The sequence below is a fragment of the Musa acuminata genome, chromosome BXJ2-2 (genome assembly GCF_036884655.1).
Source record: "Musa acuminata AAA Group cultivar baxijiao chromosome BXJ2-2, Cavendish_Baxijiao_AAA, whole genome shotgun sequence".
In the NCBI taxonomy this organism is placed as follows: domain Eukaryota; kingdom Viridiplantae; phylum Streptophyta; class Magnoliopsida; order Zingiberales; family Musaceae; genus Musa; species Musa acuminata.
Window position 1 is genome coordinate 31,496,873 of NC_088339.1, and position 23,917 is coordinate 31,520,789.

General features: G+C 39.3%; 3 protein-coding genes across 9 annotated transcripts; 2 read left to right on the plus strand and 1 right to left on the minus strand.

Moving 5' to 3' along the window:
- On the plus strand, nt 1–3,046 carry LOC135604856 (uncharacterized). The gene is made up of 7 exons (XM_065094511.1): nt 1–613; nt 684–833; nt 961–1,028; nt 1,133–1,247; nt 1,372–1,413; nt 1,540–2,222; nt 2,318–3,046. Exons 1-7 carry the CDS (start codon nt 1–3, stop codon nt 2,903–2,905), a joined length of 2,259 nt encoding a protein of 752 aa, XP_064950583.1. The 3' UTR covers nt 2,906–3,046.
- Nucleotides 3,047–10,309: 7,263 nt separating this feature from the next.
- Nucleotides 10,310–14,252, plus strand: LOC135606053 (uncharacterized). The gene is made up of 7 exons (XM_065096795.1): nt 10,310–11,139; nt 11,210–11,359; nt 11,487–11,554; nt 11,672–11,786; nt 11,885–11,926; nt 12,057–12,748; nt 13,454–14,252. Exons 1-7 carry the CDS (start codon nt 10,527–10,529, stop codon nt 14,015–14,017), a joined length of 2,244 nt encoding a protein of 747 aa, XP_064952867.1. The 5' UTR covers nt 10,310–10,526; the 3' UTR covers nt 14,018–14,252.
- Nucleotides 13,498–19,096, minus strand: LOC103975182 (uncharacterized). 7 transcript variants are annotated; one of them, XR_010484663.1, is made up of 6 exons: nt 18,770–19,048; nt 15,141–15,237; nt 14,987–15,041; nt 14,759–14,890; nt 14,478–14,648; nt 13,498–14,134 (listed from the first exon to the last, which is right to left on the minus strand). XR_010484663.1 is itself a non-coding variant. In XM_065096798.1 (6 exons), exons 1-5 carry the CDS (start codon nt 18,944–18,946, stop codon nt 14,776–14,778), a joined length of 513 nt encoding a protein of 170 aa, XP_064952870.1. In that variant the 5' UTR covers nt 18,947–19,095; the 3' UTR covers nt 14,463–14,627; nt 14,759–14,775. The 7 variants fall into 7 exon arrangements, 4 of the variants coding, with proteins under 4 accessions (XP_064952870.1, XP_064952869.1, XP_064952873.1 ...); XR_010484662.1 differs by having other exon boundaries at nt 13,498–14,096; nt 18,770–19,047; XR_010484661.1 differs by having other exon boundaries at nt 13,498–14,065; nt 18,770–19,044.
- Between the last annotated feature and the right edge of the window lie 4,821 nt (nt 19,097–23,917).

The window sequence follows — 23,917 nt, forward strand, 5'->3', positions numbered from 1 at the left end:
ATGGCGGCTCCCTTCGGCGTGTTTCCGCTGCCGACGCCTGCTGCTGATGAAGGCGCCGGAACAGAAAGACAAATAGAGGAACAGCCGTCTGTCCCTGGGACGACGCAGCCTGCAGATGGCGCCGGTGGTGGTGGATCAGAGGAGCCACCGCATGTCCTGGACGTGGCACGCTTCCGCCGGCTGAACTGGCTCATCCACCGTGAGAACGTGGACGTGAACGAACTTCTGCGTCTAGTGGAGCAGGATAACCACGTGAACCTCATGAACGATCCCTTGCTCAGCGTCGTCATCGCCTGCAAGAAGCCCAAACTCGCCGTCCTCCTCATCGCCAAAATATCAGATTCCACGCTCAAGGCCGACAACTACAACGGCGACACGGCGCTTCACGTAGCTGCAGCCATGGACGACAAAGAAGTGGCCTTGGAGCTGATCCGCAGGGTGCCAAATCTCGTTCATGTGCGGAACGTGAAGCAGGAGATACCGCTACATAAGGCGGCAATGTACGGGCTGCAGGACATGTTCTGGCTGCTGGTGGAAAAGAGCAGCTCACCGGAAGCCCGGAGGGAGGACGGCGCCACCATGCTGCACTGTGCCATCATGGGCAATGCTCCGGGTAACTATCACTACATCCTCTTTCCCTTGTACACGGTTCAACTTCAATTAACATATTGGTACGCCTGCAGTACTTGCCTTGCAGATTGCACAGTATTATCCATCTCAGATCGAATCCCGGAATGAGCACGCCCTCACTCCGCTGCAGCTGTTGGTGACTATTCCAGAGGCGTTCCGAAGCCAAGTAGTTCTTGGGGTCCTCGACTCCTTCATTTACGACTGTGAGTGCTACCCGCCTCGACTCCTTTTTCTGTACTTACATCAACAATTCTCATCTACGATGAGGCTAAAAAATCAATTAAAATTTACATAAGAATATTCGCAGAGCTCTTTGGTTTTACATTTCAGGGATCCCTTTGGAAGAGGACTCGAGTAAAATGAAGGAAACCGATGAAGAGGTGGCACCCAACATATCTGTATGGACTTATGCATGAATGACATAGCATCAAATCATGAGTACATCTTTTACGTTTAGCTCTCTGATTCGGTTCTCTCTGTGGCATGCACATGTAATCTCAAGCGCATTGGAGTAGCACAAGACGATGACGGTGACCACTCGCCTAAGACTTTTCGCTCAAAATTCCCATCAAACTACAGCACGCTCTTTGACCTGCTGGAGTTGACCAGCATCCCAGGTACTCGTTCTAGCTTCTCTACTTGCCAATAATATCCATCGTAAAGTGAAAGGCCCTTAATCTATCATGTTATGGTTATTAAAGGTAGGATAACATTGATTTATGCATGCATTTTGTCCTGCAGCTGGCTGGATTCAGCGATTTGCTTATAACATTATATGGCAATGTGAGTTAACAGTTCTTACACCTATACTTTTCTTAGCAAATGATGTATGTCTTACAAAAATTTAAAATACTTTATGGTAGGTTTTTACGGTACATGATTAATGCTAACTGAAATGCATGGGTGCAGTCTCCCCGAGAGTCCAACGTTTGGAGAGGAAGAAGAAGAACCATACAGAAACTATGCACCTCATCGAATACTTAGCCCAAGCAGGATACTTTGATTTCTTTGTGCGTGGAAAAGACCCCACCCAAGGTAGTATACTTGGTCCACTAGACTCTCCACCGGAGACTGGAAAAGAAGGTGATGCCCAAAAACCGGACACGGAACCCACAACTGCAGTGAAAGAGCTCATTAAGAGGATGACAGATAAGCTCTACAAGTTAGTGTCGGAGGAACCGGAAACACCTGTCTCGACTGCAATCAAAGAGGCAGCTCAGAGTGTGGAGAAAGTGTTAAAGGCACTGTCACCTAGCTCGGAAGACAGATGGAACGAACCACCCTTGATCTTAGGCGCACAAATGGGCCTTCATGATTTCGTCGGCAAGATCCTGCAAGTGTGCCCACAGTCAGCAACCTACCTGGACACGAAGGGCAGAAATGTTCTTCGAGTGGCGATAGAATCTGGGAACCGAGAGACTGTAGAAACTATCCGTAGGATGACCCAGGGAGACAACCCCATTTTACCATCCTGGTTGTTGTCCAGCATCGACTCTAAAACCAGAAACACCATCCTGCATTTTGCTTCTGAGAAGGTCGGTGATACCGGAGACGATGCAGTCGAAATGCAAGACGAGATACGATGGTTTGAGGTCACATACTCCCAGTGTTCGATCATATGTCTCATAAGAGAAATATTTGTCATTGTAGAATTCCAAGTGATCATTAATTAATCGTATGCATGCAGATGGTGAAAGAGATGGTGCCTAGGGAGCTCGTGTACAGTCGAAACACGGACGAGAAGACAGCACGGGAGATATTTACCGAGAGTCACAAAGAGATGTTCAAGAACTGCAAGAGTCAGCTAATGGAGATGGGCAAGACATGTTCAGGCCTCGTAGCGGCGGTGGTCTTCGCGTCCAGCTTCTCCATACCGGGCGAGAAGGATTCCGGAACCGGCAACCCTGTGTACTTCAACAGGCTACCCTTTAAGGTGTTCACGCATGCGTACGTGATCGGGTTGTCGTGCGCCGCCACGTCTCTGGTGTTGTTCTTGTCCCTCATCATCTCGCCTTACAAGGAGCAGCAGTTCCGCCGTGCCATCCCCACCAAGTACTTCTTCGCTTGCTTCTCGTTTGGGCTGGCGCTGATGGCTTTGTTGGTGGCCTTCACTTGCAACATCTTCCTACAGATATATGGCGGGCAGACAACACAGGCGAAGGACATCCTTCAACTTGTACTGGAGCTGGCCGTCTTCCCCACTGTCTGCTTTATTGTGCTCCTCTACCGCGGTGCCAATTTTGGTCCATCTTTTTTCGGTCGTGTTCGGAGTTGATTCAGTAAGCATTAATGTCGGGCATACTTCATCGGCTTCGTGGACTGTGCCAGTAGAACTTTTGCGTGTGGGTGTGGCATTAAATTCTGTAATTCCAGAATTGTACTCGTATTTATTACGAGGCTCCTATGAATTGGACGTATTTTGACTTTTTCGATGTGAATTTGAGTATGCTCAATATCTTGTGCTCTTGTTTGCAATCATAAAAATTCGTAGCATATGCGCTTCTGTTCATATCATTAACAAGCAAGAAAAAAAAAATTCATGACTCTGATTCAGATAATTTTTGTTCTAATACCACTTGTTAAGAAATAAAAGGAAAGAAACTCAAATGCGAAAACAAACTGGAAGCAGAGCAACGAGAAGAATTCTGTTTTCTTTTTGCGTCGCATGCAACTGGCAACTGCAGTCGTACGGTTTTTCTAAATGGGACTATACTGATCTCAGATCGACGAGGACCGCAGTGAGCGGTGTGATCGCGGGCTACGGCGGGCGTGGCAAGGCCAGCGGCATCGAAGGCGAGGAGGGTTGCGGAGGGGCGACGCTGGCTTTGTCGCGAGCAGGCAGTTGGCACGGGCACGCGGCAGCGCGGCGGTGTGCGCTGGAAGCGCTGGCGCGCGATGGGCCCACACGGTGAGGAATCCAGCGGCGGCCAGAAGCACTCACGCGACTTGGACCGGTTCAGTGAGGAACTGGTCCGGTTGATTTAACCCAAGTCCGACTGAATTTTGAGTCCGTTCCCGCATGACCAAATTAAACCTATTTCTCGCTTTAATAATGGTCGGTCGGATTTGTTCTGAATTTAAAGCTTCAGCCGGCTTGAGACTATCCCCCAACTTGAAGCAAAGCTGTGCACGTACGTTTGTCAGTCGATGGACGGCAGGGGGCCAAATGCGCCATCTGATCTCCTTCTTAGTCATGGGAGACATATTATCTCGTCCTTTTGTATATTTTAAATTAAATATTATTGGATTGATTCTAATACTTTAACTTATGATATAAATAATATACAGAAATTTTTTTAATTTAAAAATTAAAAGATCATCATAGATTTATCATTATGAAAAATCATCTTAAATAATATTAGTGGAGACTTATTATCTATGTTCACATGTATTGTTGACACATATTCCTATTATTTCTAAAAATTTAGTTTCAATTGATGAGTTATAATATTATTTTTTTAATGATAAACTAAATATATTTTATAATTTAATAAAAGTTTATTCTAGATGGTTTGTACAGAATTAATTTGGATCTTGAGTTTGTAAAGACATTATTGACTATGTTGGATTGAAATATAGTTTTAATACGATTCGAGCATATCTCTATAATTGAAAAATTAGTGATTGATAATATTTTGAAACATTTACACTTTACTGATTTTGATGTTTGTATAGATTGTATTAAGGGAAAACAAACTAAACATATAAATAAAAATACCATAAGAAGTAAAGAACTCCTTGAGATTATTCATACTGATATCTGCGGACTACTTCGTATTCTTGTTTTAGTAGAGAAAGGTATTTTATCACATTTACAGATATCATGTCCAGATATAACTATATTTATCTAATACATAAAAAGTCTCAAGCCGTTGATACTCTTGAAGTGTATATAAATGAAGTCGAGAAACAATTAGATAGAAAAGTTAAAATTATGAGATCGTACTCTTACGGATATGGTTATGAGCATGATGAGTTTTTCCTTTGTACTTGAGTTAATGTGGGGTGAAGTTCTTAGGACAGCTATATATATTTTGAATATGGTTCCTAATAAGTTAATTTCATCAACTTCATTTAAGTTATGGACTAGTACGAAACTCAGTTTGAGACATTTAAGGATGTCCTAAAGAAATAAAAAAAATCAATCCACATGAAAAGAAATTAGATTCAAGAATTATTTCATGATATTTTATTGATTATCTAGAAAAATCCAAGGGATATAGATTTTATTGCCCTAATCATAGTATGAGAATAATAAAATTTGATAATACAAAATTTTTAGAAAATGACGAAATCAATGGAAGTAAAAAATCTCGAATGATCAATTTTGATATCGAGGAGATTCATGTTAACTCTCTCGTACCATCTCCTATTCAAGAAATTATTGTTCCTCAAATTAATGAGAGCATTGACGAGGGTGAATAATAAAATAATATTGAAGAACTCTCACATCAATAGCATTGACGAGAGCATTGATGTGTCATCTTGTAGAATAATTATAAGTGACAACTTTGAGAAGATCTCAAAGAAAAAGGAAACATGTCATTTCTGATGATTATGTAGTATATATAAAAGAATTAGATTATGATATAGAAATCAAAAGAGACATCTTATCATTTTCACAAGCCATAGAAGGTAAAAATTCTGAAAAATAATATGATACAATAAAAGAAGAGTTAAAATCAATGGTTCAGAATGGTGTATGTGAACTCATTGAATTGCCCAATAATTGTAAAAGAGTCTTTTTGTAAATTGGTCTTTAAAATAAAACATGACTTAATGGGCAATATGAAATGATACAAAGTCAAACTTGTGGTAAAAGTTTTTTTTTTCAAAAAGAATGCATCGACTATAATAAGACTTTTTTTTTAGTTTCTACAAAGGATTTGTTGAGAATCGTCATGACATTAATAGCTCATTATGATCTTGAGTTACATTCAATGGATATAAAAATAATATTTTTGAATAGGGATCCAGATAAGAAAATCTATATGGAACAACATTAAGGATTCATAGAAAAGAGAAAAAAAAGTTGGGCTTGTAAATTTAAGAAATCCATTTATGATATTAAACAAGCTTCATAATATATAAAAATTTATAATACCATTATTTCTTTTAGATTTAAGGAAAACACTCTTGATCAGAGTTTATATCTCAAGGTAAGTAGGAAAAAGTTTACTATATTGGTCTTATATGTTGATGATATTTTATTTGTCAATCTTAGTTTATTTTACGAAACTAAGATATTTCTCAACAAGAACTTTAAGATGGTTGATATGATTGAGCCAGCATATGTTATTAACATTGAGATATTCATGGATAGATCTTAAGGATTATTAAGATTGTCTTAGAAAGAATATATTAATCGTATCTTAGAGAGATTTAATATGTAGCTTTGCTTAGCCAATGATATACATATTATTAGAGGTGAAAAATTCAATCAAAACTAGTGCCCAAAAACTAACTTAGAAAATAATCAAATGAAGAATATTTCTTATGAGTGCACAGTTGAAAGTCTATTATATGCTCAAACCTATACAAGATCAAATATTAGTTTTATAATTATAATGCTGGGAAGATACCAAAGCAACACAAGAATAGAACATCGAAAAGTTACAAAAAAAGTAATAAGATATCTACAGGCGACGAAAGATTATATGCTCACATACAGGAGATCAGATCAGCTTGAAATGATAGGATATTCATATGCTGATTTTGCAAATTATTTTGACAGTAGGAAGTTCATTTTAGGATTTGTATTCATATTAGCTGGTGGGATAATTTCTTGAAAAAGTATAAATTAATCACTTATTGCATCATCAATAATGGAAGCTGAATTTGTGGCGTATATTGAGGATACAAATTAAGCTTTATGATTGTGAAATTTCATCTCAAGATTTAGTATGGTCGACTCAATTGTTATTTTGTGATAATACCACAACAATTTTCTTCTCTAAGAATGACAAGTACTCTAGTGGTTCCAAACATATCGAGATAAAATACTTGGTAGTTAGAGAAAAAATCCAAAAACAACAAGTGTCAATTGACAACCTAAATACCATTATGATGATTGTTGATCCATTGGCAAAAGCTTGTGAGTAAGGCATAAAAGATATGACGATGCATATTTAGGTGGATGCTATTATGGATATTTTTCTTACTTAATTAAAGTTATTTACTTTTGCTATCATATTTATATTTATATTTATGTATATTATAATTGAATGTAATAATAGGATTGTCTTGATAAGACAAATTATAAAAGTTATTATGGACTATCTTAAGAAAAACTAATAATATTGTGGTACATGGAAGGGAGTATGATACTGATGATATACAACCGCTATGACTCGTATTGATAGTTGGACTTAATATAGTATTATTATGTTTATTGAACTTATTGACTTGTTTTAAAATTCATGATAATATATAAAATGCTTTTCAAAATTCTTTGGAATCTAATTAGGTAAAATTATTTTTAAACAAATTTTGTTTTGGTTATTTTGATTTTGAATATATTTTATATCTTAGATTTTGTGACCTTTTATAATAGGATAAGATATAAATAATATAACTAATTGGATTCTGATGACATAGCTAATAGAAAAAAGTCCCAGACTCTTTACTCTCGATGGGAGATAACTTTGATGGGAGTAACTCTCCTAGGAGATAACATTGATGGGAGTAACTCTCATAATAATTCATCTCAGACTCTTTACTCTCGATTATAAATAGATATAACCTCTAGGGACTGAACACAAGAAGAAAAATAGATGTTATCTCAGTTGATGGATCACAGTTTTTCTCTCAACTCTCCTTAATCATCAATCTAGATGGTCATATAAAAGAATATGAAGAAAAGATGATCTAAGAAAGACGGACGTCTTGGGACTATATCATCTCACCGACACATTACGATAGGGCTCGTTACGAGGAGGATGAACCATGGAACGTCAAATGCTTGCACTGGTTGCCCTCCCTTATTCATGACCAGAGGAAAAAGGAGCTCCTCGATGTGGCCACGAGCGAGCATGGTGGCCGCCCAGTCAACCTCATAAACGAAACTGCTTCATATCGACATCGCTTGTAGGAAGACCGACCCGGACTAACGATCCATATCATTACGGTGTTACTGGAGGACAAGCTCGACATCCCTAATTACATTGACGACACGCCTCTTCGTGTCGCTACCGTCGTGAGTGATTATTGTGTCAGAATGACCAAGGAAGCTAATGATCAATTTAGTCGAACAACATACGACTTCTTTAAGTTCAGAATCGATGACGACAGAAAACTGGCCATTTACCAATAATTAGACCTTTCAAATCAACCTGGAGAAGAGGGAAGTTTCTCCGAACATTCTCAGAGATCCTTGAGGCCAAATGTTCTTTGGACAGACTGACAAAAAGTTCAACGAGTCATGACAAGAAACACTGATTAAAAAGATTCAATCTTTAATTCTCCTTAACATTCCACTACCTTGCACTTTAGTCCTGCTCAAAGAAGGCGTGTCTTCAATGCCTAGTTGCAGCAGACGCTTGCAAGGCGCAGAACTCCCTGATCTTCGGGGCAAAAGAATCACCAAAGTAATCGCTGCCGAAGACTTTGGCAAAACAGGAATCGCCCATCCTTTGCACAGCTCCGCAGCACCGTGGATTCAGGTTAATTGTGCCCGTGGACTTGCTACGGAAGACGGAACGAGCGCATCCGCCAACGTAGCGTCCGGAGGACAAGCATGCTACGACCTCCGGGTCGTGAGACACCGGCGACGGCACCATCCACCCATGCCCAAGACACAGCCACCGTGCTTCTCCGACGCACGGGTACAAGCTTAGGGTGCCAGGGTTCTCCGGGGCTTCCGACGGTGAGGACCAAACCGCCATGCTCCCGAGGAGCAGTAGCAGCAGTTGCAGAAGGTGCTCTTGCAGTTTCTTCATGCTGCTACCAATCGCAGTAGTAGTTGGTGGAGAAGATATACATACAATCAACAGAGGAGATGGATCTTTAGATGACGTTACTTGTCTTCATCTCATGGGCTGGCTGCATTAAATTTCTCTCTTAAATTTCGTTTACGTTAATTGGATTACACTGATTTATGGTTTTACCTATGCAGCCAGATGGATTCAACTGTTTCTTTTCAACATTTTAATGCAACCTGAGTGACTTATACATTAGTGTATTTGAGAATTGCTTGATTACTGTAAAGCATTGATTTGTTGGGGTCTTCTGATGTTATTGTGGCTGCAATGCATTATGCAGTTTCCCCAAGAATCCGACGTCTGGAGGAGATAAAGAGAACCCACAGAGACGCTCTGCAACTTTTTTAGTCCACAAAGAAGAATACGTGGATTTCTTCGCCCGGGGAACCAATACAGGCGGCGGCCACACACATACGACTGATGACATCGGCAAGTTTTAGCAGGTATTGAACGCCCACCAGAAGCCGGTGGTGAACGACACCGAGAAAGAGGAGAGCGACGAGATCAGCTGGTCATTACGTTTGCGGAAAAGCTTTTCGAATTTGCATCGCACAACGATGACAAAATCACAGCGGAGGAGCTGCGTAAGCGTACGCAGGACGCTATGGGGGCACTCTCAGCTGAGTCTGCCAGACGATGGGACGAACAGTCCGCCAGACGATGGGACGAACCGCCCTGGATCTTGGGCGCCCAAATAGGCCTTCCCGAGTACGTCAGGACGATCTTAAAGGTATCTCCACAGGATGCAACCTGCTTAGACGTCGATGGTAGAAGCGTTCTCCAAGTGGTCATCGATCGTAGAAACCATACGCGAGATTACTCTGAGACACAATACTATTTTATTAAGGGAAAAAATAGATTAAATATCTATAAAAGATATAATCTTATTTCATTGTATTGTATCAAAAAAAGATTCATAAATAAAATATTTATAAAAAGATAAACTAAATTGACTATTGATTCTTGAAAAAGTTTCTTAAAAAGAATAATTTATTTTAAATATAATTAGTGTAATATATATATGAAGATTATATAAACTCCATATATTTGGTAACTTTAATCAATGTTACGAATTATTTTGATAAATTGTTAATTGGATTTATATATTATGCACCCACAGATGCATAATATATAAATGTAATTTTTGCTGGGCTCGCTAATTTAAGAAATTAACAAAAAAAGTAGAAAGATGTGATCCTAAATAGAAGAATTATGATTTTTAAATAAATTTATTTATTGAGTAATGCATGGGCATAAAAGTCACCCATTGGGTCGGAGGTGATAAGGAGAAAGATTGAAGGGCCACTCCCCTTCCTAAGTAACACAGAAGATTCTAACTTGATTTACTATAGTTTGATAGTCTAACGATCATAAAAGAGGGTTGAGAAACATCGTACAAGATATCAAAAATAATCTTTAGAAAGACCTTCACGAAGGCATGAGTGCGTGGAGTCTTCCTTTTTTATTTAAAGCCTTCAGCTTAATTAAGCAAAAAGCCGTCATGTTGCCTACTTTTGCTTTTGTATAGAGAACGAAAGATGCAGACGTGAGGGGGAGAATCGCCTTTTTGCACTTTAATACCATTGGAATAATTACCAACCATTCCGATCTAAGTAATCTTTAGCCAGCCCGAGTAGAGAATCTGAAGCTATTACCCAATGAGAAGCAAAGCTACTCGATCAAATGGGAACGAGGAAGGTGGCGTCTGTCGGTCGATGGGGACCAACTCCTTCACCTCGTCTCCTCCTCCCCGTAGCCATTATATATTTAGTGGTCGGTGAGAACGCAGCGAAATGAGCGGCTCCCTTCGGCGTGTTTTGTATATGACAGCCTCCTTCCAGCACCCAAAAGCCGACGCTTGCTGCTGATGCTGGCACCGAATCAGGGAGAAAAGTAGAGAAACTGCTGTCTCTCCCTATGATGTGGCTGCCTGCAGATGGCGCAGGTGATGGTGGATCAGAGGAGCCACCGCATGTCCCGGACTTGGCGGGCTTCCACCCGCTGAACCCTACGACGACGCAGCCTGCAGATGGCGCAGGTGATGGTGGATCAGAGGAGCCACCGCATGCCCTGGACGTGGCACGCTTCCGCCGGCTGAACTCGCTCATCCACCGTGAGAACGTGGACGCGGACGAACTTCTGAATCTTGTGGGGCGGGATAACCGCGTGAACCTCATGAATGACCCGCTGCTCAGCGTCGTCATCGCCTGCAAGAAGCCCAAGCTCGCCGTCCGCCTCATGGCCAAAATATCATCAAATGACATTCTCAAGGCCAAAAACTTCAACGGCGACACGGCGCTTCACGTAGCTGCCGCCATGGACGACCAAGAAGTGGCCTCGGAGCTGATCCGTAGGAATCCAGATCTCGTTCATGAGCGGAACGGGAAGCTGGAGATACCGCTACATAAGGCGGCCCTGTACGGGCTGAAGGACATGTTCTGGCTGCTGGTGGAAAAGAACAGCTCACCGGAAGCCCGGAGGGAGGACGGCGCCACCATGCTGCACTGTGCCATCATGGGCAATGCGCCGGGTAACTATCGCTACATCCTCTTTCCCTTTTACACAGTTCAACTTCAATTAGCATCTCGGTACGCCTGCAGTACTCGCCTTGGAGATCGCAAAGACTTATCCAATTCAGATCGAATCCCGGAATGAGCACGCCCTCACTCCGCTGCAGCTGTTGGTGACCATTCCAGAGGCATTCCGAAGCCAAGCACTTCTTGAGGCCCTCGACTCCTTCATCTACAAATGTGAGTGCTACCCGCCTCGACTCCTTTTTCTGTACATACAGCAATAATTCTCATCGACGATGAGGCTAAAAAATCAATTAAAATGTGCATAAGAATATTCGTAGAGCTCTTTGGTTTTACATTTCAGGGATTCCCTTGGACGAGGACTCGAGTAAAATGAACAAAAGGGATGAAGAGGTGGCACTCAACGGATCTGTATGTGGCTTATGCATGAATGAGTTTTTACATGACATTGCTTCGTATCATTAGTACATCGTTTACGTTTAGCTCTCTGATTCGGTTCTCTCTGTGGCACGCACATGCAATCTCAAGCGCATTGGAGTAGCACAAGACGATGACGTTGACCACTCGCCGATGACTTTTCGCTCAAAATTCCCATCAAACTACAGCACTCTCTTCGACCTGTTGGAGTTGATCAGCATCCCAGGTACTCGTTCCATCGTAAAGTGAAAGGTTCTTAATCTATCATGTTATGGTTATTAAATGTAGGATTACACTGATTTATGCATGCATTTTGTCCTGCAGCTGGCTGGATTCTGCGATTGGTTTATAACATTATAAGGCAATGTGAGTTAACAGTTCTTACACCTATACTTTTCTTAGCAAATGATGAATCGCTTATAAAAATTAAAAATAATTTATGTTAGGTCTTTACGTTACATGATTAATGATAATTGAAATGCATGCACGGGTGCAGTGTCGCCGAGAGTCCAACGTCTGGAGGGGAAGAAGAACAACCATACAGAAACTATGCACCTCATCGAATACTTAGCCATAGAAGGATACTTCCAGTTCTTTGTGCGTGGAAAAGTTCCCATCAAAGGTAGTACATTTGCTTCACGAGAGCTTGGTCCACCGGAGTCTGTACAAGAAGGTGATGCCCAAAAAAGGGACACGGAAGCCCCAGCTGCAGTGAAAGAGCTCATTAAGAGGATGACAAATAAGCTCTACAAGTTAGTGTCGGAGGAACCGGAAACACCGGTCTCAATTGCAATCGAAGAGGCGGCTCAGAGTGTGGAGAAAGTGTTAAAGGCACTGTCACCTAGCTCGGAAGACAGATGGAACGAACCACCCTTGATCTTAGGTGCACAAATGGGCCTTCATGATTTCGTCGGCAAGATCCTGCGAGTGTGCCCACAGTCAGCAACCTACCTGGACACGAAGGGCAGAAATGTTCTCCAAGTCGCAGTCATGTATCGTCGCGAGGAGATTGTCAAGATCATAATGGACATGAGAACCATTTTACCATCCTGGTTATTTTCCAAAATCGACCCCAAAACCGGGAACGCCATCCTGCATCTTGCTTCAGTTGGAAGCCCTGATGTAGTAAAGGAAGAGCAAGACGAACCGGATGCAATGCAACTGTATTACGATTTAGTATGGTTTGAGGTAAAGTTGCTAAACTTTTTTGCCCCCCTCATCCTCCTCCTCCTCCAATTCTTTGACATGCTTCTCAAAAGTATTTATCCGTTCAATTCTTTGACATGCATTAGGTGTCGGACGTGGGTTCTTCATTCATTATACAAAATAACCAACAAATACTACTTTTTCCCTTCTCTCTTTGGTCCTTGTATCTTAGCGAGAACCAGGATCCAAAATGAGTGGATAGGAATCCAAATACTAATGGAATGACTTGACAAATAAATAATAAAACTATTTTATTAGTGAAATAAACCTCTCTCTCTCTCTCTCTCTCTCTCTCTCTCTCTCTCTCTCTTATGAGAATAGATTAGGACTCATCTAAATCCTAAACCTGGATAATTAAACTTTTTTCTTAACATCTCCTAAATCAATAAGACTCTTATATAGTTCCGATAATATTTCTTCCTTTGTTTCCTTACTGCTCCACACAATGCAACTCTTTAATTAATTAAGATGTGATTCTTATGGTGCTCTCTTGAGGATTAAAAACCAAACACGGTACTTATTGCATTGGCAGATACGAAGACGGACACATATGTATAAAATTTATTCCAAGAAAAGCTATGATAACCATGTGATGGTAGCAGCACAATTCGTGAAACGAATAGTAATCATCATAAAGTTGCATATTGATCAAGTTGATTCATTCATGTAGCATTTATACGCATGCAGATGGTGCAATCAAGTATTCCTAAAGAACTAGTGCATAGTCGAAATAAGAAAGGAAAGACAGCGCAAGAGCTCTTTACTTCGAACCACAAACAGATGCGTAAGAGTTGCAAGAAACAACTAGTGGGGATTGCAAAGACATGTACAAGCGCTGTGGCAGCTGTGGTCTTCGCCATGAGCTCCTCCTTCTCCCACACCGACGATCCAAAAACTGGCGATTCACGCATGTTCAAGGCCTTGTCATACACATACGTGATCGGGTTGTCATTCGCGGCTACATCTCTGTTCCTGTTGCTGTCCCTCGTCAATTCATCGTACAAGGAGCAGAAGTTCCGCCGTGCCATCCCAACCAAGTTTTTCTTAGCCCGCCTCACATATAACATGGCGTTGGGGACTCTGTTGCTGGCCTTCACATTCAACACTTTCCTGCAGATATATGGCGTGGAGGGAGCAAAGGAAAAGCAAGAGATCACATTCATGCTGGAGATCATCGTCTGTCCAGTTCTCACTTGCCTCCTCCTCTTCTTTCCTGACGCCATATTTGGTACATTTCGTCGTTTTATTTAAAGTGTCTGTAAGCATGCACCATCCCTCCACATCTATCCAGCAGCCAGCCTGATATGATAATTTCTTATGTTCTTCCGATCTGTATTGTTGTGCGTGCTTTTACTAGATTTGCGAGTTCTAGCAATTCAATAATCATAGATACGTTTATGTACCAGCAGTTCTGAGTGGACAAAACTGGATGTCAATGTGTTTCGAGTTTGCATGTGAAATTTTATGGTCGATATCTGACTTTTCAGTTGTCATGGCTTGAATATTCAGATATTACACTATGCTTATGACTTTATTACAGTATAATTTTGGTGAACTATTTTAGAATACAATACGTAGAAGCTATATTCTGAAAAGAAAAAAAAAAAGCAATTTAATTTATTTAATATGTTTTAACTTGTTTGTTATTTTTATTTTTATCATGTCATATGCTGACCAAAATATAACCATCAACCAATGCGTTCAAGCTCACCTGCGCCACCAACTTTTTCGTTAGGCTCAATGTGTACAAAGCAGAGGTTCACTCGAAGCATTCATATCGGATAACCAGTGATGCTATTCTTCTGCCCAACCTCGAGAAATTGTCACGAGGGTGTATTTGCACTACTCGCATCTGCTTTCCCTGCGACACATCATTGACCATCTATCGAAGGATTATGGTCACTTCCTCTTCGGATATAGCCAAACAATTATATCGAATGACAACATTGCGACAAACTTGAAGGATTGTCTACTTAGCACGTATGTTTGTACCTGATACGGTTGCTTAATCATGTTGAATCCCTATTATTCTTCATAAAATGAAATCCCATTACATCTCGGTATTCTCCTGTTCCGAGGCAGCGGTTACAGTGGCCAAGTCCGCTTCCGCCACAGACCTTGCACCTGCAGCAGGTCAATGGTTTTTCGGCACCAGCTCATCAGATGTAACATGCCTGAAGCAAACCGTGTACGAACAAACGTATTAACTAGGTGACTCACCATTTAGGCCATTCTCCTTTAGGGAGCATGATCAGATCCAGGCAGTTCGTCCTGCCTGCATAAATCAAGTCATAGCATGAGAAATGGACGAAAAAGATAGGTCAAAATCTGTTATACTTGTGCAAGTATAGAATGGACGAAATCTTTGAGAGACCTCTTCCTCGACAATAGTGGCAATCAATTCTCCCACTACCATCACAGACCACACATGGCGGATCTGGTCTCTTCATTTTCTCTCTCCTAACATTTGACTGCAAGAAGGTAAAACAGAAAACTTGTTATATAAGCATAGGACTTGGTATCTTAAAAAATTTGTTGCAAGAAGACAAAAAGTTATCCGGAATTTGGGTCTAAATCTAACTTCACTGCCTGTTCATTTCTCCAATATAGATCTCAAATCTATTTCAAGGCTTGAATATGTCAATGGATACTACTATCCTATCGTTGCGATCCTTCAAATACCATAACTCATGCTTTCCAAACTAAGATGTCAGACTCACTCCATATTGAGCCAACTACCACAAACACAATAACATGAACAGAAGAGAGAGAAAAAAGTCTTCTTTTGAAGGGTAGACAACTAGATGCATTATTTGATAGAAACCAAATACTTTATGGTGAGTATCTGCCACATCTAACCCAGAGGTAACAACTACAAGAGTTGCTTTAAACACATTATGTGTAACCAAATTTGGAACCCCATTCTTCTTCAGGTTGACATCACAAAAACTAACAAATAAAATAATGTCATAGGAAACCCAGGAAAAAACTCTTCAAAAGAAACCAAGATTGTTGTGCCAATCACCACATGTCAGCACATTGGAAAGGATCATGCCAAAGAGATCCACATTTTCCAAATTAGACCATCCCAAAGTTGCTGATATATAACAGTAATTTTTTTACTAGTGTCAACTGGCATAGAGGCATGTTGACCAGCAAGGCACAGACTCATGCAATAAAAGAAAAAGTACCCACTTATGCCCCCATGCTAAAATATAGTGATTCTTGCAAGAGATACTCACAAGTCACTAAAGATGGCAGCAGATCAGATTTTTCCAGGTACCTGCTTCTGTGCGACCTCACTTAAACTGCGTTTGGATACCCTTAAATGGGTATGGGTAGGTTCGGATAGCAAAGTAAATATTAATCCAGGTTTTTGATGAGTATGGGTTTTAATCATTGAGTACCCACTACCTGAATCCAAATGGGGGTTTAGTAGATTTTTCACCTCATATTACTCAACACAATCTTTCCAATGCTTTAACCCTATCCTCTATTCTCGCTTAACCCAAAGCATATGATTTGTTTTACTTGTTGGATTATGCTACAGATTGGTCTTTGTTTGTCAATATATTAGTTGATAAGCACTTGACTGGATAGGTATATTGCCAACAAAAGGTGAGGTTTTACAGGCACCCCTTGCTCGTTTTTAGGCACCCACCAGCTTAACCTTCTTGGTTTAAGCAGGTCAGGTTTCTCCAGGATGCCCACACCTTTCTAACCAGCTTTAATCGAGTTTGACTACTCGTTATCAGGTTTGGGATGGGTCAGGTAGGAAAGTGGGTGCCTGAATCCAAATGGAATAGGTTCAAGTGAGAGAGTAGGTAGTTGATTAGAGAGCACAATGAAAGTTCAAGAGTACCCCACCCATTGCCATCCCCATGGGTCGTTAGTCATGGTCTATCAAATTAGCCAATTTTTCCGATTGATATAACTGAAAAAAAAGTGTTTCTATTGATATAAGCAACACTAGTTATAATAAGACAAGTTTCAAGTAAGACAACTAACATATTTAATGCACAGTTTCATGTAATCAATAACTGGCATAAAGTGTAACATTAACAAATACATGTTTAACGTCTATCATTCCTTCATGTCCCTTCGACCTCATAGTAAAGCTTTTTAATTCCTCTTTTGCAAAAAAAAAAAAAAAAAACAAAAATCCTTCATGTCAAATTCTTATAAAGATAAAGGTCACAAATGTCTTCATTTGACTTCCTTATGCGTCTAGTTGTGGTCTTGTTTGTTCTTTATGCACCTTGAATAACAATTTTATCTAAATCAGGAATGAATTAGACCAGATAAACATACATGCAAACAGTTTGACATGATCTTAATACTCAGCGCAATCTTATCAACATGCTTACATTATATAATATGTTGATTACAAATTGGATCTGAAACTAGTGGATAACTAACCTGACTAGTGGAATGGAGGATAATAAAATAATAAATTTATTTTCCTCATGAAAGACAATAAAATTTTTAATAGAGTCAAAGCATTGGAGGATGATTTTTCATGCTTTTCTTTGACATAGAGCATCATTCAGATCAGAACTACTTGAAACAAATAGGATGCAAGGAACTCATGGTTAAAGACTGATCATGTTCAGAACTTAACGATCTGTTGGTGATCCCTTGAAAATATACGTAAGATTCCAGTAACAGGTCCGAATTAATTGCAGCAGATTGTTCAGTTTTCTTCTAAAATGAAAGGCCAGCGCAATTGGATGTGGTAAAAGAAGCAAAGAGTTTATGATTCTAAGTTTATAATCAATGCCAAAAATCTAAGAAAGGCATTGTTTTTACTTTTTACTCTTTTTTTTTTATTATACTGTATGTAGATGTTAAAAAATTTGAAGCTTACAAATTTTGTGAAAATCCCAAAAAAGCTCATATATTAAGTTCCGTGTATTGTTCATCTTTTATTGATTATCTTTTTTTCACTTGGTTTTACTGTAAACAAATCCATGTTTTTCTATCTTTATCTAATCAGATAATAATTGTTATAAAATTTTAAAGCAACATGGTTACATAATTTGAAATGAGTGGTATTTAACTTGTTGAGAAGGGGGATCTATACTCTGAAAAAGGTTTAATGTGGGTCAAAGTGTCATTTGTCATGAAAATTTGTGATGAATAATTTACTCATCAAACAGTTATTTTATAAGTGATAATCTGTTATAAGTAGTATGAAGTTAACAACAAGTTTGTGCTATTAATCCATATCTCCTAAGTGGGGTAAAAGTTCATACTATACAACATTGTTATGCATCTACAAACATCAGTAAAAAATGATAGAAATATGATAAAAATGGACAACATATACATAGGGACATCACAAACACTCCCAGCAAAAAAGAGTGTAAAATTGTTGATTTTTCAAATCATTGTAGCAAGCTACAATCAATGGAACCAACCAAATTACCCAGAATCATATCATTGTTAAACTAATTTGCAGGTTTTGTGATTTGTTCAGTTGTGAAGGGATAGAAATAATAACGATAGCAATCCAAAATCTTATCGTTAAATTTTTGCCCTAGTAATCATCACATATATGAGGTGTTCTAATTCAACTCAAAAAGGTCCAGATTTACATCAGAGATTCTCTAATTGCTATCGAATTTTATGAACATCAGGATTCAGCAGTTCTATTATGCCACAAACCTAAACATCGTAATGGCTTGTATAATCATTCATTCAAGGCACAACACGCCCCCAACACAAACATGAGTATCTTTAGACAGAGGACTAATGAGGCCATAACCATGTAAACCACACGAGAGAATAGAAATCATACCAAGAAAGTGTTCTTACACAATCCTCCTGATCGAATAGCACTACTCACCTCGCTGTAAAAACCAGAGCCCTAGAGGTGTCACCTCGTTTTAGATCCGTAAAGATTCTCCTTTTACGTACTAAAAGCAAATCTCGACGAGAACACCACAGAATAAAGGCACAAATGGTTTAGGGAAAAGGAAAGGAGGCGCGATGGCGATTTACCTCCGTTCGGACGATCCAGGAAGGCTTGGAGACGGCCAACCGCGAGGACCCGTTTTCATAGCGTGGGAGGAAGACGCTCGATGAGGCGACGGAATCTCCCGGGGGCACCGGGAGGGCGGCGACGAAAGCTGTCATCGATGCGCCGTCCCATGCGCCGAGGCACGATATGGAGCGCATAAATGAGGCGGCGGAGTCGACTGATGGAAGATAAGCGTAGTCTTTAATTTTCTTAGTAGTAGACCTTTTCTTTATCCATCAATTATACCCAAAGAGTTAGCAATTTGTACGAAGAAAAATAAAACAGAAAGTGGATTAATTTGATCAAATTCTTTTATCCTCAGATTCTGTGTATTGTTTCTGATTAGATTTACCAATCATATAAATTGATAGGGGTGATGATGATTTGATCCAAATAAAAATAAATCGATCCAAAATTAAAATCGAATTGCGTCAATGATTCAAGACATGTCCTAAGAGGGTCGGTCATCTTTGCCGGTATGTATGCACTTTGTAGCAATACACTACTTGCAGAAAGCTGACAAATAACATAATTCTTGAAGGGAGAGGCCAAAAGGATAATGCAGAGTCACACAAATGAGGACTCGATGTCTTGGTTTAACAACAGCAGACTTGTATTCACAGCCACAATCCCCATTATGCTCTCATGAGATGATGAATTAAGCCACGTAGCCACCGATGATTAGGCCGAGCCCACCAGCTCCGGCGGCGGAGTCAGCCACAGGAGTGGGGATCAGTCGAGGGGGTGGAGGGAGGGATGGTGCAGATGCCCTGCCGGTGGAGCTCCGCGAGCACCACCTCGGCGGATGGTGATTTGAGGCCGAGGGGAAGGGGGAGCCATGGCTTGCTCATCACATCTTTTATGGCACGATCGATCGCCTCTTCCACCTGCCATTCGAATCACAAGATGCAGAGAAGAGAAAACACTTCTGTAGTGCTTCGTAGCACAGGACAACTAGTATTAACATGTGGAATGCAATGTACATTATACTTTAATGTGTTACTAATGCATGAAGAGCAGGAAGAGAAGAGTTCCGCCATATAAAATTTAAGATTGTCTTTTAATTGCTTGAGGTAGCAATGCAATCACAGTGATTGCTGATGGCTTTGTTGCTGGCGTTCACTTGCAGCATCTTCCTACAGATATATGGCGGGCAGACAACACATGAGAAGGACATCCTTCAACTTGTACTGGAGCTTGCCGTCTTCCCCACTGTCTTCTTTATTGTGCTCCTCTACCGTGGTGCCAATTTTGGTCCAACTTTTGCGTGTGGGTGTGACATTTAATACCACTTGTTAAGAAATAAAAGGAAAGAAACTCAAATGCCAAAAAAAAAAAAAGAAGCAGAGCAACCATAAGAGTTCTGTTTACCAATAATTGGACCTTTCAAATCAACCTGGAGAAGAGGGAAGTTTCTTCGAACATTCTCAGAGATCCTTGAGGCCAAATATTCTTTGGCCAGACTGACAAAAAGTTCAACTAGTCATGACAAGAAACACTAATAAAAAAGATTCAATCTTTAATTCTCCTTAACATTCCACTACCTTGGCACTTTAGTCCTGCTCAAAGGAGGCGTGTCTCCAATGCCTAGTTGCAGCAGACGCTTGCAAGGCGCAGAACTCCTTGATCTTAGGGGCAAAAGAATCACCAAAGTAATCGCTGCCGAAGACTTTGGCAAAACAGGGCTCGCCCATCCTTTGCACAGCTCCGCAGCACCGTGGACTCAGATTAATTGTGCCCGTGGACTTGGAACGGAAGACGGAACGAGCGCATCCGCCAACGTAGCGTAGGGAGGACAAGCATGCTTCGACCTCCGGGTCGTGAGACACCGGCGACGGCACCATCCACCCATGCCCAAGACACAGCCACCGTGCTTCTCGGACGCACGGGAACAACTTAGGGTGCCAGGGATCTCCGGGGCTTCCAGCGATGAGAACCAAACCGCCATGCTCCCGAGGAGCAGTAGCAATAGTTGCAGTAGGGGTTCGAATTTGATAGGAAGAATGAATAGAGTTATATAGTCCCCAAAGATACGTTACATTAATTATATTTAAGATAAATCATTCTAAACCCTTTTAAGAATCAATAACCAATTTGACTTATTCTTCCGTAGATTTTTAATCTATTTTTTATTTTTAATATAATGAATCTGCCTCTTAATGCAATGAACCTTTTTTTTTGATGAAATGAATCTCTTTATAATATAATAAGTTTAATTCCAATATTCTCTCCCCTTAAATTTGTTTTATCTAACATGTCAAAGTTTCTTTCGAAGTTGTTGAATATATACCTCTTCTTCAAGAACTCCATTAAGAAATACTGATTTGGCATCTATTTGTAAAATTTTTCATTTCATTTGAGCTGCTAAAGAGATAAGTAATCTTACCGTCTCTAGTCGAGCAACTGGAGCAAATACTTCTTCATAGTTAATCCCATATTATTGTTTATAACTCTTTGCAACCAATCGGGCCTTGTATTTCTCCACATCTGCTTTTGCATTTCTTTTTGTTTTGAAGATCCACTTAACATCGATAGCTTGATGGTCTTCTGGAAGTGTAGTAAGTTCCCATGTATTATTTTTGTTAATGGAATGAATCTCTTCATTCATAGCTTGTCATTTTTCATCTCTATAAGCTTCTTCGAAGGTTAATGAATCATATCATGCAAAAAGATAAAATAAAGAAAGTTCATTATTGTTGGTATCAATTCTTCGAGTCATATCATATAGTTCCTGAATCAGTCTTGTCGTTCTTATAATTGGACTTCTTGAATCATGTGACTTAGCTGATCTAGGTGATGATTCCGACAAAACAACTTCGGTGCTTGCTTGTATTATAGTTTCTGAAGCTATAGCTTTCTTGACCTTCTTATAATTGGACTTCGGTGCTTGCTTGTATTATATCTTCTTCTGAAGCTATAGCTTTCTTATGCTGCTCATCACTTTTTCAATTTCAAATATGTTGTTCATCAAACTCAACACCTCTTGACATCACAACTTTATTTGTGATAGGATTATAGAGTTTGTAACCACTGGAATTTTATGGATAACCTAGCAAAATGTATTTCTAATTTTTATCTTCCAATTTTATTCTCTTTTCTTTTGGTATCTTGGCAAATGTAATACTTCCAAAAATTCTCAAATGATCAACTCTTGGTTTTTATAAGCTTCATGCTTCTTCTGGTGTAACATTATTAATTCGTTTTGTCAGAAACCTGTTAAGCAAATATACTGCACAAGCAACAGCATCTCTCCAAAATTCTTTAAGAATTTTTCTTTCCTTTAACATGCAACGGACCATGTTAAGGATAATCCTATTTTTTTCTTTCTGAGACACCGTTTTGTTGAGGTGTGTATGCTATGGTGAATTAATGTAGAATTTCATTATTTCTACAAAACATTTAAATTCATTTGATATATGTTCTTAAACATTTAATCTTACAAGTTTGTGTTTCAACCAAATCTTTAAATTCTTTAAATTTGCTTAAAACTTCTTTCTTTTCTTTTAACATGTAAACCTAAGTTTTACCACTATAATCATCAGTGAAGGTAAGAAAATACCTGCTTCCTCTAAGTGATACTGGATTGATAGGGCCACAAACATCTGAGTGCACTAGATCAAGTCGATGCCATGCTCTTTTTGTTCTTCTAACTTTGAAAGGCTTTCTTTCTTACTTACCCATGACACATACTTCACATAATTTTAATAGGCGATCAATTTTTGGTATTCCTATCACCATATTATACTTCTCTAGAAGTTTCAAAGCCTTAAAATTTAAGTGACCATATCTAAAATGCCAAAGTGTAGAAATATCCTCAATATCAACTTTAAAACAATTTGATTAATAAAAAATACTTAAATGCAGAGGAAATATTCTATTCTTTGTCATTTTCACATGTGATATCAATATTTTATTCTTGTCATGAGAGAGTCATATCTTTTATCTCAACATCATAACCTTTTTCAAACAATTGTTCCAAGCTTACTGGTTTTTGAGACAAATCACCAAATGTAATGTTCCTGGAATAACTTGTATCCATTTCTGAAAATAGCTCTTTGATACCATACATGTAATTTGAGGCTCATGTATCTAGATACTATGCCATAGACTAATTCTCTTTCAAATTATCATAACTCATTAGTAAAATTTGATTTTCGTTCTTTTCTTCCTCAACAAAATTTGTCTTATCACCTTGATTATTAGGATTATAATAACATTCATAAGAGTAATGTCCATACATTTTGCAAATATAGCATTGTATTTCAGACCTTTTAAAGATTTTGCCATGTCCACGGCCTCGGGCATATCCTCAACCATAACCTTGGCCTCTTTGGCTAGAATTTTCTCCATCATCTTCATTGTTTAGAGATTCTCGATTAGTTGATTTTTGCCTCATCTTCCTTTTTATCCTTATCCTCTTCCTCTTTGAGAATTTGATTTTCCTTTATTTTCAAGAGCAAGCTTAGCTTGTAGTGCTTGCTCCATAGTTTTGTCTTCTCCTCTTTTTGTAATTCTTTATTCATGAACTTGAAGGGAACCATAAGTTCTTTTAAAGATTTTTTTTTTCAAATCTTTAGATTCTTTCGCAATAGCAATAAAATCATATTTTGGATCTAGAGATCTCAGTATTTTTTCTATTACTCTATCACTTATTCGTTCACCATTTCGTCTCATTTGATGAACAATAGAAATGATTTTTGAGAAGTAATCATAAATAGTTTCAGAAGTAACTTGTTGTAATTTTTCAAACTCAGCTCGTAAAACTTGTAAACGAAGTTTTTTTATCTTATCAACACCACCGAATGATTTTTGAAGTATTTCCCAAGCTTCCTTTGAAGTATTTGCTGGAGTGATGATCTCAAATATTATATCATCAAGCCCTTGGTAAATCGTGAACAAAGTCTTTTTCTCCTTCTTCTTTCTTTTTTTGAGTTGTTTTCTTCCTTCTGTATTCATTGCTCCTTCTTCTGCTGGACTTGGTTCAGCAAATTCATCTTTTATAAACTCCCATACAACTTGGGAGCCTAGAAGAACCTTCATTTGGATGCACCATATATCATAATTTTTTTTTGTCAATCTGGAGATCTGGAGTTGGATGGTACTTGAGGAAGAGGTCATAGCTTAACCTA